The sequence below is a fragment of the Musca domestica genome, unplaced genomic scaffold, assembly GCF_030504385.1.
Source record: "Musca domestica strain aabys unplaced genomic scaffold, Musca_domestica.polishedcontigs.V.1.1 39, whole genome shotgun sequence".
NCBI classification, from domain to species: domain Eukaryota; kingdom Metazoa; phylum Arthropoda; class Insecta; order Diptera; family Muscidae; genus Musca; species Musca domestica.
This window is the reverse complement of record NW_026712326.1, coordinates 2,767,192-2,785,544: the sequence shown is the minus strand read 5'-3', so window position 1 is coordinate 2,785,544 and position 18,353 is coordinate 2,767,192. Positions and strand designations below refer to the sequence as shown.

The 18,353-nt window shown below is 34.3% G+C and overlaps 1 protein-coding gene across 2 annotated transcripts in view; it reads left to right on the top strand.

Annotated features, from left to right (window-relative positions):
- LOC101891914 (protein winged eye) overlaps positions 1 to 18,353 on the top strand; it is a 150,864-nt gene that overhangs the window by 18,535 nt on the left and 113,976 nt on the right. For both annotated transcript variants that reach the window (XM_005178167.4, XM_020034949.2), the window contains exon 3: positions 12,243 to 12,410. In XM_005178167.4, coding sequence (XP_005178224.1) covers positions 12,243 to 12,410 — 168 coding nt within the window. The remainder of the gene's footprint in view (positions 1 to 12,242; positions 12,411 to 18,353) is intronic.

Sequence of the window (18,353 nt, the reverse complement as noted above, 5' to 3'; positions counted from 1 at the left end):
TTTAGAGATCCTCCAAAAAAATTAAAAAAACACTTCATGGTAATTTGTCAATGATCATGGGGTAGGTACCCTTTACTTAACTCCTTGTTCCACATTCCATTCCATTGACACTGGAACACTCAATAAAGACAAACGATCAGCAATTACCCTTTTAAGAAAATGCTAATGTGAAACGTCTTCGTTTTTTATTGCCTGATGTTAAATATGCTGGCCAAAGCTTGTGAAGACGAGGGATGGAGAGAGGCAAGAAGTGCCAAAGTGCAAAATAATGTTCATTGAAATTTGTTACATTTTTATGCTGGTTAATTTTTTGTTAAATTGTTTTTTTTTTTCGAAATTAAGGGAATTCTGCACAACCCTTATTAGTAGTAGTCTTCCGTCTGAGTTCCCCTAGCAAGGAATTCCCCATAAGAACGTTGGTAATTTTCTGATCAAGAAGCTATTTAAAAGAGGAAAATTAAACGCAAATGATGATGGCGGTCATCTGTCCGTTTCCTTCGACGCCAGCCGCCAGTGTTGATAATTTTATGGTGGACATAAAAGAAACGTGTTTCGTTTCGTTGCTTCTTCTTCTAAATGGAACGATGATGATTGGTGTCATTATCAGCTGGTCTTGAGGAAGTTCCATCATCATTTTGCATTTCATTAATAAAATTAGAATAAATCGTTTAGTGAGAATATCATTTGTTTCATACGACGGCCCTGCCTGCCCGCCTGCATTTGTATTCATAGGTCAATAGAGTTATTTAAATGAATTCTTTGAAAAATAGAAAAAAAAAAAAAACAACACCAGAGACATCTGATTTGAATAGGCTTTGAAATCGAATTGAGATTGGGTTCATTCGAGTTATCGGATGATGGCTTTGGGAAAAATACCAGAAGGCAGATAGGGAAAATTTCAAATTATTGTTATTGCTGGGTCGTCATGGGTGAGGTGAGTTGGCAAGATCTACAGATGGACGACGGACCGACAGCGGCGGAACTGTAATATTTGCAGATTTAAAAAAAATCGAGGAAACTGAAAGGCCTTACAAAGTGGATTTAAAAAAAATTGGAGGCAACCGAAAGGTCTTACTATGTGGATTTTCCTAAGAATTCTTGAAGGCACCTCAAAGGCCTAACAACGTGGATATTTGAAAGAATTTTTTATGGTACCCTACCTACCCTATATACCCTATGGTATATAGAATTTTCAATGGCATCGTATAAGGCCTCAAACCTTGGATTTTTTAAAGATTTTTAGAGGCATTCTAAAGGCCTTAAAACTTGGATTTTTTGAATTATTTTTGAAGCCATCCTAAAGTCCATCTAAGAAGAATTTTTTAACAATTTGTGAAAACACCCTAAAGGCCTCAAACCTTGAATTTTTTTAGAGAATTTTCGGTGATAATCTAAAGGGGTTTTTAAAGAATTCTTAAAGGCAACGTAAAGGCCTCAAGCCTTGGATTAAAAGAAAATATTGGAGGCATCCTGACGGATTTTTTTTTTTTAGAATTTTTGGAGACAATCAGTCAGTTTTTGGAGGCACCCTAAAGGCCTCAAACCTTGGATTTTCTTAAAGATGTCTTAGAGGGAACACTCAAACCTTGGATTTATAAAAAAATCTCTGGAGACACCCTAAAGGTCTTAACATGTGTATTTTTAAAGAATTTTTGGAGGCACCCTAAAGGCCTCAAACCTTGGATTTTCTTAACGAATTTTTAGATGCATCCTAATTCCATCTAAGGAGAATTTTTTAACAATTTGTGAAAACACCCTAAAGCTCTTAAAGCTTGGTTTTTTAGAGAATTTTTGGATATAATCTAAACGTATTTTTAAAGAATTTTTAGAGGCATCCTAAAGACCTCAAACCTTGTATCTATTTAATAAAATTTGGGGCATCTTGAAGTTCATCCAAAGAGATTTTTTTTTAGAATTCTTGGAGACAGTCAGTCAGTTTTTGGAGGCACCCTAAAGACCTCAAACCTTGGATTTTCTTACAGATTTTTTAAAGGCATCCCTATAGGCCTTACAATGTGTATTTTTTAAGAATTTCTGGAGGCACCCCAAAGGCCTCAAACCTTGGATTTTTAAAGAATTTTTAGAGGCATCCTAAAACCGATTATTTTTATTATTTTCGAAGCTATACCAAAGTTCATCTGAGGGGAGTTTTTTTTTTTTTGAATTTTCGGATTTTTTAAAAATTTTTGGAGGCACACTAAAGCCTCAAATCTTGGATTGTTAAAAAAATGCTTTAAATACGTCCTAAAGTGGATTTTTTAGATTGTTTTGAAGCCATTCTAATTTCCATCTAAGGAGGAATTTGTAAACATTGTTGGAGACACCCAAAAGGCCTCAAACATTGGATTTTAAACTATAGTCGGGGAAACTTAAAAGGTTTAGGTGGATTATTTCAATTATTTTTTTAAGCCAGTCCACCCAATGAGGATTTTTTAAGAATTATCAAAGGCATACCTAAATCTAGGATTTTTTAAAAAAAGTGCCACCATTTTTTTAAAGTCAGTTTTTAATGTTATTTTAGAGGTATCTTTAAGGCCTTACAAGGTGGATTATTTAGGAGGATTTTTTTTAAATCATTGAAGACGCCCTAAAGACCTTTAAAGTGGATTTTTTAAAGATTTTTGGAGGCACCTTAAGGGCATCACAACGTTGATATTTTCAAGAATTTTCAAAGGTATCCTGAAGGAATTTTTAAAAAAAATTTTAGAGGCATCCTAAGGCGGAATATTTAAATTATTTTTGAAGCCATCCTAAAGTCCATTTAAGGAGGAGTTTTTTAAGGAAGACCCCTAAAGACCTTACAACTTGATTTTTTAGAGATTTTATGGAGGCACCCTTAATGCCTCACAATCTAGATTTTTTAGTGAATTTTTGGAGGCATTCCAATGGCAGATTTTCTTAAGGCACTATAAAAGCCTTGTAACGTGGATTTATAAAGAATTTTTGAGGCAGTCAAAAGGACTTACAACGTGGATATAAAAAAATTTATTGGAGTTACTCTAAAGGCCTTACAACGTGGATTTTTAAAGAATTTCGGGACGAGCCTTAAAGGCCTTACAATGTGGATTTTTAAATATTTTTTAGAGTCATCTTAGAGTGAATTTTTCTAATTATTCGTGAAGCCATCCTAAAGTCCACCTAAAGAGGACTTTTAAGTATTATGAAAATATCCTAAAGGCCTTGCAACTTGATTTTTTAGTTAATTTTTAGAGGTACCCTAAAGGCTTCAAAATGTGAACATTTTAAATTATTTTTGGAGGCACCCTTAAGGCCTCACAACCTAGATTTTTTAGTAAATTTTTGGAGGCATCTCAAAGGCAGATTTTCTTTTTTCTGTTTAAAAGCCTTACAGTGTGGATTTTTAAAGAATTTTTGAGGGCATCCCAAAGACATACAAAGTGGATTTTTTTAAGGCACTGTAAAGTCCTTACAACGTGATTTTTTTTGGAGAATTTTTAGAGCCATTCTAAATTTCTTACAACTGGGCTTTTTTGGAGAATATTTAAAGGACTCCCAAAGGCCCTATATCGAGTATTTTTTGAAGAATTTTTGGACGCACTCTTAAGGAGCTACAACTTAGGAAAGAATGGATTTTTAAAGGCGCCCTGAAGGCCTTACAATGTGGATTCTTAATGGATTTTCCAAGCCGAACTACTAGAGGCCTTACAGCGTGAATCTTTTTCTCTCAGAAATTTGAAGGTCTCCTCAAGGTTTTTCTGAAGGCACCCTCAAGGCCCTACAATGAGGATTTTTAATGGATTTTCCGAGCCGAGCTACTGAAGGCCTCCTCAAGGTTTCTCTGAGAGGATATTTTAAAGGATTTTTTCGAGGCAATCTAAAGGTCTAACAGGGATTTTTTAAGAATATTTGGAAGGCCTTAAAACATTGATTTTCAGAGAATTTTTTCGAAGGCATCTTAAAGGCCTTACAAAGTCAATTGTTTCGGAATTTTAAAAGGCAGTATAAAAAACTTAGAAAGTGGATTATTTAAAGAATTATTGAGGCATCCTAAAGGCCATATCACGATAATTTTCTTAAGATTTTGGAGGCCCTAAAATCCCGGTTTTGGTCCCCTTTAGTTGGTCTAAATTCCTTTAAGCACCTTTCCTCCCATTCTAATGCCCCTTTCAGTTTTTGGGCCGCTCCGTTGCTTCGCTTTATGGCAAAATTTCGCAATTGCCTCAAAGTCCAATTGTGTTGCTTTTCTGGTCGATGTTATTTTTTTCCTTCTTCTTCTTCACCAACAAAGTGGTCTTGTATGAATTCATAATTAGTTGCTTTTTCTAAGTCGTCGTCGCCGTGTTGTTGTGGTAGGTTTTTCAATCACCCTCCCCCCACCTTGCTTTGAGATCGCCTCCCTCTTCGCCGATCCAAGTAATTTTGGTTTTCATCTGATAAAAATCAGTGAATTTGTAACGCTATGAGTTGTAGTTGTTATTTGCTGCTGGTTTGGGGATCGTAAAGAAAATAAAAGCAACAACAACAACATCCACGCTAGTGCGCTACAATGCCGCCAAAAAAAGCCAAGCGGCGGAGAAGCAAAAATAATGGCAAAATTTCGTGACGTCGATTTTTGTGTTCACATCTCCTCTCACTTGCCAGGGCTTATTGTGGTGGTAGCTTCTCTTCACATCCCATCCCCCAAGTCCACCAGCCCACTCTGTGGTTCTTTGCTATGTGGTGACTTTTCCACGATATGGATATGATAACAACTACATTGGCGGCGTGTGTTTTTTTTGCCAAGTCTTGCGCCCCCTTTCACCACCCCATGTACCCCTGCCCAACCCTGTGGTTAAGAGTGAGCGCCTCTATCGTAATGTGCCACAACCAATGAACATTTTTGTCATGTTGTTGCTTTTTTTGCTAGAGTGTGTGTGTGTGTCTGTGGGCTTTTTACTTGTTATGCATGGTTGTTGTTGTTACTTTTTTTTTTCTTCTTTTTTTCACCTCTTTCCTCTTGTGCTTACACTTGGCAAAAAAAGCAGAAAAAAACTCAACGAAACAACAACAAAAGCAGCAACAGCATTACAATCATTCACATAAGAGCAATTTGCCGGCGGCAATTCAACTTAAAATGCACTTGTTTTTTATTGCTGTTGTTGTTATTGTTGTTGTTGTTGCTGCTGCTGGAAAGCATGACAAAAATAAGAAAGGAAGAAAAAAGTTAATAGGCAAAATGAAATAAAAAGAAAAAGGTTGGTGGTGGACCAACTTCTTTTTTGTTTTTTTGGTAGGGGACTTGGTTGCCGTTTTGAAATATTGGACCTAATTTTTTTTTTTTGGTCCGGATGTTATGACCAGCTGATTGTATTTTTTAAAGAAATCTTGGCAGCAACCTAAAGCCCTTTTGACTTGAATTTTTTAAAGAATTTTTGAAGGTCTGCCAAAGATTCTATATCGTTGATTTTTTATGAATTTTTGGAGGCATCCTAAGGGCTTTACATGGAGAATTTTTTAAAGGCTTTTTCGGAGACATAAAGTCTTTTTTTGTAAGAATTTTTGAAGGAACCTTAAAGGCCTAATATGGCGTATTTTTTGGCAGGTTTTCCGGAGGCACCCTAAAGGCCTGACAACGTGGAATTTTTTGAGTTTTTTTTTGGAGGAACTCTTAAGGTTCTACAACTCTGGAAAGAAATAATTTTTGGAGGCACTCCAAAGGCATACAACGTGAATTTTCTTAAAACACTATAAAGACCTTAAAACGTGGAGTTTTTAAAGAATTATTTTAGGTACTCTAAAGGCCTTACAACGTGAATTTTTTAAAGAACTATTGAAGGCATCCTAAAGGCCTTACAAAGTGGATTTTTTTAAAGAATTACTAGAGGTACCCTAATGGCCTCATGGATTTTTAAAGAACTATTGCAGGCCTAAATGCCTTACAACGTGGATTTTTTTAAAGAAATATTGGAGGTACCCTAAAGGCCTTACAACGTGGATTTTTTCAAATAATTTTTAAAGGTACCCTAAAGGCTATACAACGTGGATATTTTAAAGAACTATTGAAGGCATCCTAAAGGCCTTACAACGTGGATTTTTTAAAGAAATATTGGAGGTACATCATAGGCCTTACAAAGTGTTTTTTTAAAGAAATATTGGAGGTACTTGGAACGTGGATTTTTTAATAAACTATTGAAGGCCTTACAACGTGGACTTTTTAAAGAATTTTTAAAGAATAAAGAGGTACCCTAATGGCCTCACAAGGTGGATTCTTTAAAGATATATTAATGGTTCCCTATAGGCCTTACAATGTGGATTTTTTTAAGAATTACTGAAGGTACCCTATGACCTTACAACGTGGATTTTTTGACAAATTATTAAAGGTAGCCTAATGGCGTTAGAACGTGGATTTCTTCAAGAATTTTTAAAGCCGCTCTGAAGGCCTTACGATAATTTTTTTCAACCTACAGTCATTTAAAGTGTTTTTGAAGGTCTCCCAAAGGTCCTACATTGTGGATTTTTTTGAAGAATTTTTAGAAGCTTCATCTTTGGAATGATGTAAATTTTTAATGGATTTATGGAACTAAGCTAGGACCTTACAACGTAGATTTTTTTTTTAAGTTGAAGCCTGACTCCAGGCTTTTTTACCGTGGATACTTTTAAAGAATTTTTGAAGGCATCCTCAAGACCACAATGTGGATTTTTTATGGATGGAACCAAACTAGACGCCTTACAACGTAGAATTTTTATAGGAAATTGAAGGCCTTCTTAAGCTTTATCTGAGTGGAAATGTTTAAATCATTTTTAGAGGTGCCCTTAAGGCAATACAGAGTGAGTGAGAGAGTGAGAGCTCTTTCAAAATTGATTTTTTGGAGAATTTTTGAAGGACTCCCAAAGGAGGATTTTTAAAGCATTTTTGGAGACACCCTAAATGCCCCACAACTTGAAATTTTTGGAGGGACACTTAAGAAACTACAACTTTTGAACGAAAGAACTTTTGGGGGCACCCTCAAGGTCATACAATGTGAATTTTCAATAGATTTTGGAGCCTAATATAGAGGCCTTACAACGTGAATTTTTATAATAGATATTTGAAGGCCTGCTCAAGGTTTGTCTGAGTGGATTTTTTTAAAAGAATTTTTGGAGGCACCCTTAAGGCAACACCGAGTGATTTTTTAAGTGTTAAGGGGTATCCAGAAGGTGTTAAAACGTGGATGTTTTGTAGATTTTAAATTTTTAAATGTCCTACAATTTGGATTTTTTTAGAGAATTTTTGTAGTCACTTTAATGGTCTTACAAAGTACAACTTTCGAGGAAGAAAGGGCCTTAGAATGTGAATTTTTAATGGATTTTTGGAGCCAAATATAGAGGCCTTACAACGTAGTTTTTTGTTTTATAGAAATTTGAAGGCGTCATAATGCTTTATTACGTGGATATTTGTAAAGAATTTTTTAGGGGGTCCCTAATGGTTACAATGGGGATTTTTAAATGCATTTTTGGATCCAAACATAAATGCCTTACAACGTGGATTTTTCTCATAGAAATTTGAAGGCCTCCTCAAGGTTTGTCTGAGTGGTTATTTTTAAAGAATTTTTGGAAGCACCCTTAAGGTAGTACAAAGTTAGCTTTTAATGAATTTTTGGAGACACCCTAAAGGCATTACACCGTGAATTTCTTAAAAGAATTTTAGAGGCATCCTAAAGGTCTGACAGCGTTGATTTTCTGGAGAGTTCTTGGAGGCTCCTTAAGGGTCTTAAAAAGTATATATATTTAATAATTTTTGGAGGTACACTTAATGAGCTAAAACTTCAATTTTGAAACAATTTTTAAAAGCATCTGAAAGACCGTATAATGTGAATTTTTAATGGTTTTTTTGGAGTCGAACTAGATGCCTTACAACGATCATTTTTTATATATATTTTAAAGCTTGAATTTTTCAAAAAAATTCTTAGAGGCATCCTAATTGTCTTATTTTTTGGCCTTATGGGGCCTTACCAAGAATATTTAAATAATTTTTTGGGGGTTTTGGCTATTCAAAATTGTGGACCTTTTGTGGGGGAGATACCAGAAGGAGTAGACCGCTATATTCCATCTTCACACCTGATAATATGTTGATAACAATATTGGGATGTGTGTAATTTGAAGAGAGTCGGATGCTTATTTCGTATTTTATAAAAGTTATAATTATTCCAAATGTTGACCCTTTGTTTGGGAGGCACTGATACAAATATTGGGATTTGAAAAATTTCAACAAAATTGGATGATCCGTTTTTGTATACAACAAAACATTTTTTTTTTTTTGTGAAAAAGTTTATCTTCTGTGGGGGAGGCACCACAAGGAGCGTATCTAAGTTCCCCATCTCCGAACTTGATATAAGTTTGACAATAATACTACGATGTGCGAAGTTGGAATCAAATCGATGCTCCCTTCGATAGTTATCGTGTAGGGTGGACGCTAGCCAATATGAAAACATTTATAAATGAAATGTGGAAGCTAGTTTTTATAGACGGGTCGAGATGGAAAGTCTTCTTAGACAGACTGATGCAGAGAATATTTTTAAGATGGACTGTCTTTTTGTAGACAAGGTATATATCAAAAAAAGGTAATTTTGAGAAACGAGCTGAAGTATGTAGCTTTTATGGACAAACGGATAAATAGAATTTTATAGATAAATAAATCATAAAATGTAAGTGTGAGTCATGCAAAATAAAAAAATCTCATTAGGCGCTGAAGAAGGCAGTCTTTATAGACGAGGAAAGGAACGGAAGTTTATATATGCTCCCATTGATGACTTTTCTAATAAAAGATTTTAGATTTTTGTTAAACAACAAAATATCAACGATGACAACCCTGCTCTAGAGAGGCTAAAATGTTGGGAAAAACAATGTCGACGACGAAAAAAGAGAAGATTGTTAAAATTGAATTTTTCTTCCTGGTTCCTATCGCTATCGTAGTCGAAAACATATTCAGGATGAGAAGGAAAAAGGCAAAGGACGAAAACTGAAAGTGGACACTTAACATCCACTTTAAGAAATCTTATACATATACACATACATATATATTTGGGTATATAAAGGACCTCAGACTGTAGAAAAAACAGAAAGACAGTTAACAGAAGTCATGCGAAGATAGAAATTAAATGAATTCGAAAAGAGATAATAATAACGATGACGACGATAATTGCTATAGCTATGTCGATTACAAGCATGACTACAATTGTTGTTGTTGTCGTTGTTGTTGGCTGATGCTCACTTACTTTTTTGTCAAGTGCTATGCTTGTTTGGGAATGGATGTTGAAGGGGGATTTTTGTACATTAAATCTTAAATATTAAAATGTTTTGTGGTGAAAAGTTAAAAGTGAGCTTTTTTAGACAAGAACAAAGAAAATATTTAAAAAAAGTCCCTTGAAGAAATATTAAAAAAATGCCCAGTTATAATAGGTTCCTTAAAAAATATGTTAAAAAAATCCAAGCTTGAAGGTGTTCTTTTGATTTTTTCAAATACACCAAATTAATTGGTGCCCCCGAAAAAATAAATATCCACGCCTGTAGTTGTTCTCCTGCAAAAATATTTAAAAAAAAATCCAAGCTTGAAGGAAAAATATTTTTAAAAAAATCCAAGCCCGTCTTAAAAGAAACTAATTTTAAAAAATCAACTCCGTTATATCGGGTCCATTGAAAAAAATATTTTTTAAAAAATCCAAGCCTGTCCCTTGAAGAAAATATTAAAAAAAAACAATTTTAAAAATTCCACGCCATGGCTGGTCTCTTGAAAAAATATTTTTTAAAAATCCACGTCTGGCGTTGATCCCCTGAAAATATTTAAAAAAAAATCGAAGCTCGGATGTGGTCTCTTGAAAAAATATTTTTAAAAAGCCACGCCTGTCTTTTATAGAAGCAATTTTTAAAAAGTCCACTCCGTTATCAGGCCATTGAAAAAATATTTTTGAAAAAATCCACGCCTGTTCTTTGAAGAAAATATTTTTAAAAATCCAGATAAGGGTAAGGCAGGGAATACCTAGGTTTCGGAAAGAGCCACCAATCCTCATCAGTTCCCTTGTTTTTGTCTGGGATATTCTCCCCAGAAGTTATTTTAAAAATAACTTCTATGACAAAAAACATTTTTTACCCAAGTGACGAGATCGTAAGCTCAATAGAAGAGGAACCAAAGAATTATATAAAACTAAAATTCTTTTGGAAAGTCTTCTAAATCTTACAACCGCACTTATAAACATTTTCATCTTATAAACATTTTCATCATCCTTCAAAAAATATTTTTAAAAATCCTTCAAAAATATTTTTAAAATGTCCACGCAATGGCTGGCCATGCAAAAAATATTTTTAAAAATCTCCGCCTCTAGCTTGTCCCATAAAAGTTTTTTTATAACATCCACGTCTGTATTTGGTTCGTTAAAAAATGTTTTTTATAAAATCCATGCCATGGCTGGTCATGGGAAAAATATTTTTATAAAATTCACGCCTGTAATCCCAGAAAAAAATTTAAAAAAATCCACTTCTTTACCAGGTCCCCCGAAAATATATTAAAAAAAACACACATTTATCAGGTCCCTTGAAAAATATTTTTAAAAAATTCAGTCCTGTAGCTAGTCTTCTAAAAAATATTTTTAAAAATCTACACCTGTAGTTTAAGAAATCCAGGCCTATAGTTAGTCCCCTGAAAAATATTTTTAAAAAATCCTCGCCTGAGGTTAATCGTCTGAAAAAAATATTTTTAGAAATTCCACGCCTGTAGTGAGTCCCCTAAAAAATATTTTTAGAAAAATCCACGCCTGTAGTGAGTCCCCTAAAAAATATTTTTAGAAAAATCCACGCCTGTAGTGAGTCCCTTAAAAATGTTTTTAGAAAATCCACGCCTGTAGTGAGTCCCTTAAAAAATGTTTTTAGAAAATCCACGCCTGTAGTGAGTCCCCTAAAAATATTTTTAGAAAATCCACGCCTGTAGTGAGTCCCTTAAAAAATATTTTTAGAAAATCCACGCCTGTAGTGAGTCCCCTAAAAAATATTTTTAGAAAATCCACGCCTGTAGTGAGTCCCCTAAAAAATATTTTTAGAAAATCCACGCCTGTTGTTGGTCCCCTGAAAAATATTTTTAAAAAATCCACGCCTGTTGTTGGTCCCCTGAAAAAAATATTTTAAAAAAATCCACGCCTATAGTTAGTCCCCTGAAAAAATATTTTAAAAAAATCCACGCCTATAGTTAGTCCCCTGAAAAAATATTTTAAAAAAATCCACGCCTATAGTTAGTCCCCTGAAAAAATATTTTAAAAAAATCCACGCCTATAGTTAGTCCCCTGAAAAAATATTTTAAAAAAATCCACGCCTATAGTTAGTCCCCTGAAAAAATATTTTAAAAAAATCCACGCCTATAGTTAGTCCCCTGAAAAAATATTTTAAAAAAATCCACGCCTATAGTTAGTCTCCTGAAAAAATATTTTAAAAAAATCCACGCCTATAGTTACTCCCCTGAAAAATATTTTAAAAAAATCCACGCTTATAGCTGGTCCATTGGAAAAATATTTTTAAAAAATCCACGCCTATAGCTGGTCCCTTGGAAAAATATTTTTAAAAAATCCACGCCTATAGTTAGTCCCCTGAAAAATATTTTAAAAAAATCCACGCCTATAGTTAGTCCCCTGAAAAATATTTTTAAAAAATCCACGCCTATAGTTAGTCCCCTGAAAAAACTATTTTTTTAAAAATCCACGCCAATAGTTAGTCCCCTGAAAAAAACTATTTTTTTAAAAATCCACGCCCTGAAAAAATGTTTTTAAAAAATCCACGTCTGTTGTTGATGCCCTAAAAAAATATTTTAAAAAAAATCTACGCCCCTGAAAAAATATTTTGTAAAAAGTCCATGTCTGTAGTTGGCACCCTGAAAAACCTATAGCTTGTCCCATAAAAATAGTTTTAAAAATTCCACGCCTGCTGTTGCTGGTGTTTTTAAACATATCCTTCTACTTCCCTCCTCTCCAGAAGTTTCATAAATTTCCGTTTTTTTATTTCATAAAATATATAAATATTTACTAGACAATTAATTTTATCTAAAATCTAAATAAAAAAAAAAACAAAAAAACTATTATCATTATCATATAAATGTCCTATTAACAAATATACACAACTCCTGCAATACGCAGGAGGGCAAGGCAAGTGGTCCGCCTCGTACACCAAGTTTTGTATGTAGGCTTGTTCGTTTGTTAGGCCACTCGTTTGAAATTGGCAATTTAATTTAAAATTTATACTTTCCGTCTTTCCTAATGTTGTTGTTGTTTCTTTTTTTTTTGCAGATAATACTGTGCCAATTGGCATTGCCGTCGCCCGCAAACGGCCACAGGAAACAACGGCACCGCCACCACCTGGTCCTCCGCCTTCTTTAACGAGTTCCTCCACATTGCCTTTGTCGCAGCAACTTAATAAGGATATGAATTGTTTTGGTATTCGAGTAGCTGATTTAGGTAAGTACGAATCGAAGTGAGCGAACGAACGAATGAATGAAACAACCACCCAATAAACATAAAGAGCCACCGGTGAGTGTGCCTGATGGCCAGGTACTCTGGTCGGCCACTTGTGCCACTGGCGGGGTAATAGAGGAGTTCCATTCGCACAAAACAAAAAAGATTACAAAAAGTCACACAAAAAGCAACTTCTTTGCAACTCCTCAGTTGCTGTTCCCCCTCCTCTCCTCCTTCTCCTCCTCTTCTTCGCTTGTTAAGTAGTAACTTGTTTTATTTTATTTTCATCTTGTATTTTTTTGCAAAGCTTAGTTGCTCCTGACTTCCTGCCTGCCACCATGTGTAGCTGGAGCTAGCCAGAGCATCATTCACTAAGCTCTAACGCAACGCAGTTGCCATCCTGCCACCACTCGCCCCTTTATCTGTTGTAGGAAATTTATGTTTTTTTAGCTTGTTTCCAGTTTTTGTTTTTTTTTTTCTCCTTTTATTTTGCGATTTTTTCCCATTTTGATCTCCTTTACTTTGTTGTTGGGCTTTTATGGTCCCCTTTGGCAGGAGGAGAAGGGAAAAACTTGAAGACATTTTATGTTACTGATGTCATACATTTTAAGGCGAAAAATTGGCGATGGGATTTTTTTGGATATTTCTTCTCAAATCATCAAAAAAATCATCAAAATCAAAAAAAGACCAGTCACCTAACAAAAATATTTTAAAAAAATCCACGCCTGGTCCCCAGGAAAAATATTTTTAAAAATTCAACGCCTATAGCTTGTCCCATAAAAAATAGTTTTTAAAAAATCCACGCAAATAGTTGGTCATAGAAACGTCACGCATGAAAAAATATTTTTAAGAAATCTATGACGGGAGTTAGTCTCTTGGAAAAGTATTAAAAAAAAAACTAACGAAAAAATATTTAAAAAATCCACGCCTGCAGCTGGTCCCCTGAAAAATGTTTCTTAATTTTTTTTTTCCAATCCACGCTTGGAGTTGATCCCCTGCAAAATGTTTGGAGGTGGTTTCTTAGAAAAATATTTTTTTAATCCATGCTTGGAGTTGATCTCCTGAAAATATTTTTTTTTAAAAATCCAAGCCTGGTCCCTTGGAAAAAAATATATTTTTAAAATACAAGCCTGGTTCCTAGGAAAGAATATTTTTAAAAATTCCACACCAGGAGATGATCCTCTGAAAAAGTATTTTTAAAAATCCACCCCTATAGCTTGTCCCATAAAAATATTTTTTAAAAAATTCATGCCGGGAGTTGATACTCTGAAAAAGTATTTTTCAAAAATCAACGCTTGTCCCATAAAAATTCCATAGTATTGCAAATTGATGACTCCGAGGAATACAATTGTAAACGCCAACTTTTTATGTGTAGATGAATGAAAATTTATTAAGAGACTGACAATAAAATGTATGAAAATATTTTCTTGAACATACAGAAAATCTAGGATTGCTATGTTATAATATAAAACAATCACATACAGTAGAAATGTATAAAGTATTATTTTGACATTTACAACACATAGCTTGTCCCATAAAAATATATTTAAAAAATCCACGCTTGGAGATGGTCTCTTGGAAAAATATTTTTAAAAAGTACGAGCCAAAAGTCTTGGGAAAAATATTAAAAAAACGCGCCAATAGCTGGTCTTGGAAAAATATTAAAAAACGCGCCAATAGCTGGTCTTGGGAAAAATATTTTTAAAAATCCACACCAATGGAAAAATGTTTTTAAAAATCCACGCCAATGGAAAAATATTTTTAAAAATCCACGCCAATGGAAAATTATTATTAAAAATCCACGCCAATGGAAAAATATTTTTAAAAATCCACGCCAATAGCTGGCCATGGGAAAAATATTTTTAAAAATCCTCGCCAATAGCTGGTCATGGGAAAAATATTTTTAAAAATCCTCGCCAATTGCTGGTCATGGGAAAAATATTTTTAAAAATCCACGCCAATAGCTGGCCATGGGAAAAATATTTTTAAAAATCTTCGCCAATAGCTGGCCATGGGAAAAATATGTTTAAAAATCCACGCGAATAGCTGGCCATGGGAAAAATATTTTTAAAAAATCCACGTCTGGAGTTGATTCCTTAAAAAAATATATTTTTAAAAATCCACGCCAATGGAAAATTATTATTAAAAATCCACGCCAATGGAAAAATATTTTTAAAAATCTACGCCAATAGGCCATGGGAAAAATATTTTTAAAAATCCTCGCCAATAGCTGGTCTTGGGAAAAATATTTTTAAAAATCCTCGCCAATTGCTGGTCATGGGAAAAATATTTTTAAAAATCCACGCCAATAGCTGGCCATGGGAAAAATATTTTTAAAAATCTTCGCCAATAGCTGGCCATGGGAAAAATATTTTTAAAAATCCACGTCTGGAGTTGATTCCTTAAAAAAATATATTTTTAAAAATCCACGCCAAATGAAAAATATTTTTAAAAATCCACGCCAATAGCTGGCCAAGGGAAAAATATTTTTAAAAATCCACGCCAAAAGCTGGCCATGGGAAAAATATTTTTGAAAATCCACGCCAATAGCTGGTCATGGGAAAAATATTTTTAAAAAATCCACGCCCCTAAAAAATATTTTTTTAAAAATCCAGTCCTGCAATTGTTGTCGTTGGTCATGGGACATACATTTTTAAAAAATCCATGCCATAGCTGGTCATGACAAATATATTTTAAAAAAATCCACACCAGTATTTGATGCCCTAAAAAAATATTTTTAAGAAATCCTTGCCTGGAGTTGGTCTCTATGAAAAATATTTAAAAAATCCACGCCTGAAGTTGGTCTCTTTGAAAAATATTTAAAAAATCCACACCTTTATTTGGTCCCCTGGAAAAATATTTTTTTAAAAATCCAGGCCTGCAGTTGGTCCCCCGAAAAAATATTTTTTAAAAATCCGCGCCAGCAGTTGATTCCCTGGAAAAATATTTTTAAAAAATCCACGCCTGCAATTGATCCCCTGAAAAATATTTAAAAGAGATCCATGTCTGGGTAGGTCCCCTGAAAAATATTTTTAAAAAATCCACGCCTGTTGTTGGTCCCGAAAAATATTTTTAAGAAATACATGCCTTTAGTTGGTACCCTAAAAAAAAAAAATATTTTTAAGAAATACATGCCTTTAGTTGGTATCCTGAAAAAAAAAAAATATTTTTAATAAATCCGCGCCTGTTTTTGGTCCCCTGAAAAAATATTGTTAAAAAATCCAATAATTTCTTTTCAAATGCCAAAAACGAACGTTAATTGTTTAAGAATATTTTTAAGCATTCAATTCGGACGTGGATTTTTTTAAAATATTTTTTTTTGTATTTTTTAAGATTTGTTTTATTTTTTTAAGATTTGTTTTATTTTTTTAAGATTTTTTTTATTTTTTTAAGATTTTTTTATTTTTTTAAGATTTTTTATTTTTTTTTTTCATTTTTTCTACTAAATTTTCAAAAACATTTTTCCAAAAAAATGCGCAAATTTCAACAACCACTGTGTCTAATTATATGTGCGCCTAATTTTTTTTTAATTCTCGATTTTTTGTTCTTCAATAAAAAAAATTAAAACGCCAGCAACAAAAAACAAGTTCTCTGCTGGTCTTCGCTCAAAATCTGTTGGCTTGCTGGCTGTGTGGCTCTATTGTTTATAAACAACGGCACACAGCTTGGCGTACATAGCTGGGTAGGCAGCTCTGTGCTGCACCTCTGCCGGGCCTATCTAATACGACCACAGAAGACCACAACGAGCGACATGCCAGGCAAACCCCACGCTATTGTAACGACGGCGACTACGACGAGTTGTTAGGCAGTTAGTTCACTCACTCATCATTAGCAACAACAGCAGCCGTGGTATCGGCGGCTAACAGCCTGACTAGCTGGCTGGCTGGCGGGCAGCTATCAACCCAGCCAGCCAGCGCCAACTATCAGAGAGCTGCAGCAGCAGTCAGGCATTCCAACAACCAACCAGCCAGCCATTATTCTACGAAATCGGGGGGATTTCTTCTTTTAATGTTTTTGTTTTTTTCTCTCTCGGGTACTTGTTGTTGGTTTTGTGTTTTATTTTGTTTTGGTTGTTGTTTTAAAATAAATTGCATGTGTTCATTCTTGCCGTTGCTGCTGCCGCTGCTGTTGTTATTATTTTTCTTAATTTTATGTATTTTTTCGCATTAGTTTTGCCTGATGATTTAGGTTGGCGTTTAATGATTTTTTTTATTTTTTTAATTTATTACATGTTTTGTTGTTGTTGTTCGTGGTGGTATTTATTTTTTTATTTTGAAAAATTTCACAAACATGTGAAATTAGTGGCATTTTTTTTGGGGGGGGGGGGGGTATATTATAGAATTTTCGCAACAGAAAAAAATAGTTAAGGATTATTTAAAGTATTTTCAAAGGATTATTTTTAAATAATATTTGGAGAAATCAAAGCGAAGCTTTTTTCCGAAAAATATTCCTCAAGGGCAACTTTCAAGTGGGAATTAAAAAAAATTCTAAGGAACAACTTCAAGCACGGATTTTTTATATTTTTAAAGGTTTTTAAAGGTTAAAAAAATTACAAAAATCCGTGCTATCAGGAAATTGGAGCTTCAAAAAAAAATTTTAAAAAATCGATGCCTGCAGTTGATCCCCTGAAAAAATATTTTTAAAAAAACCACGCCTACAGTTGATCCCTTGAAAAATATTTAAAAGAAATCCATGTATGGAAAGTTCCCATGAAAAAATATTTTTAAAAATTCAAGCCATTTTTAAAAAATATTTTTTCAGGGGAACAAATTCCCCTGAAAAAATATTTTTTAAAAATCCACGGGGCTGTTCCTTAGAAAAAAAAAAAATGTCTAAGAAATTCCACTTGAAAATTGTCCTTTAGAAATATTTTTCAGAAAAAAGCTTCGCTTTGAGAAATTAAAGTGAAGTTCTACTTCAAAAACAATTTATAAAAAATCTATATATAGGTGGGAATTAAAAAAAATATATTTAAAAAAAATCATAATATACAGGGTGAGGTAAAAATTGCAATAAAGTCAAACGCCACAATTTGTACATATATTTTTTTTTAAATTTTTCGGGTGAAAGAAAAAATATCGGAATTTTTTGGGTGAAAGAAAAAATATCGGAAATAGCATCAAATTTTAGAATAAGTTTAGATTTGGTCGAGTTGGTCACCTTTGGCACGAATTATGGCCTTGAAATGGACAATGAAACCTTCACACGCTGCCCGAATGTTGCTCTGCTGTATTTTGGCCCATTCCTGGGGAAGCGCTTGCTTGAGGTGATCGACTAACTTTGGTATTTTTTTAGTGCCAACCTTGTTTTCCAAAATACTCCAGACACAATAGTCCAAGGGATTGATATCCGGAGATTTTTGGTGGCCATTGTGCGCTGGAAATGAAGCGAGGAACCTCATATTGTAACCATGCTGAGAGCGAGTGCGATGGTGCTGAGTCCTGTTGGAATGTCCAAGGTCTACGGCCAAAATGTTTGCGTGCTCAAGGCTTTAATGCACCCTCCAGAATATTTTCGCGATGATATTCGGCATTTATTCTCTGATGCCACGGTCGATTAATACGAGATACAATTGTCCAACGGGTTAGTATCCGAAGATTTTGGTGGCCATTGTGCCCTGGAAATGAAGCGAGGAACCTCATTTTGTAACCATTCTTGGGTGGCGCGCACTTAGCGGTGCTGATGAGTGCTGAGTCCTGTTGGAATGTCCAAGGCCTGCAGCCAAAATGTTTGCGGGCCCAAGGCTTCAATATACCCTCCAGAATATTTTAATATACCTTCCAGAATATATTCGGAATTTATTCTGATGCCATAGTCGATAAATACGAGCGGAGAGTGACCATCGGCTGCTATGGCGGTCCACACCATCACCATGGCCGACGCCGTCGCTTGAGATCTGGTGGCCAACCGAAGGTGCGCACATTTTCAGCTGACCTCTTTTGTAGG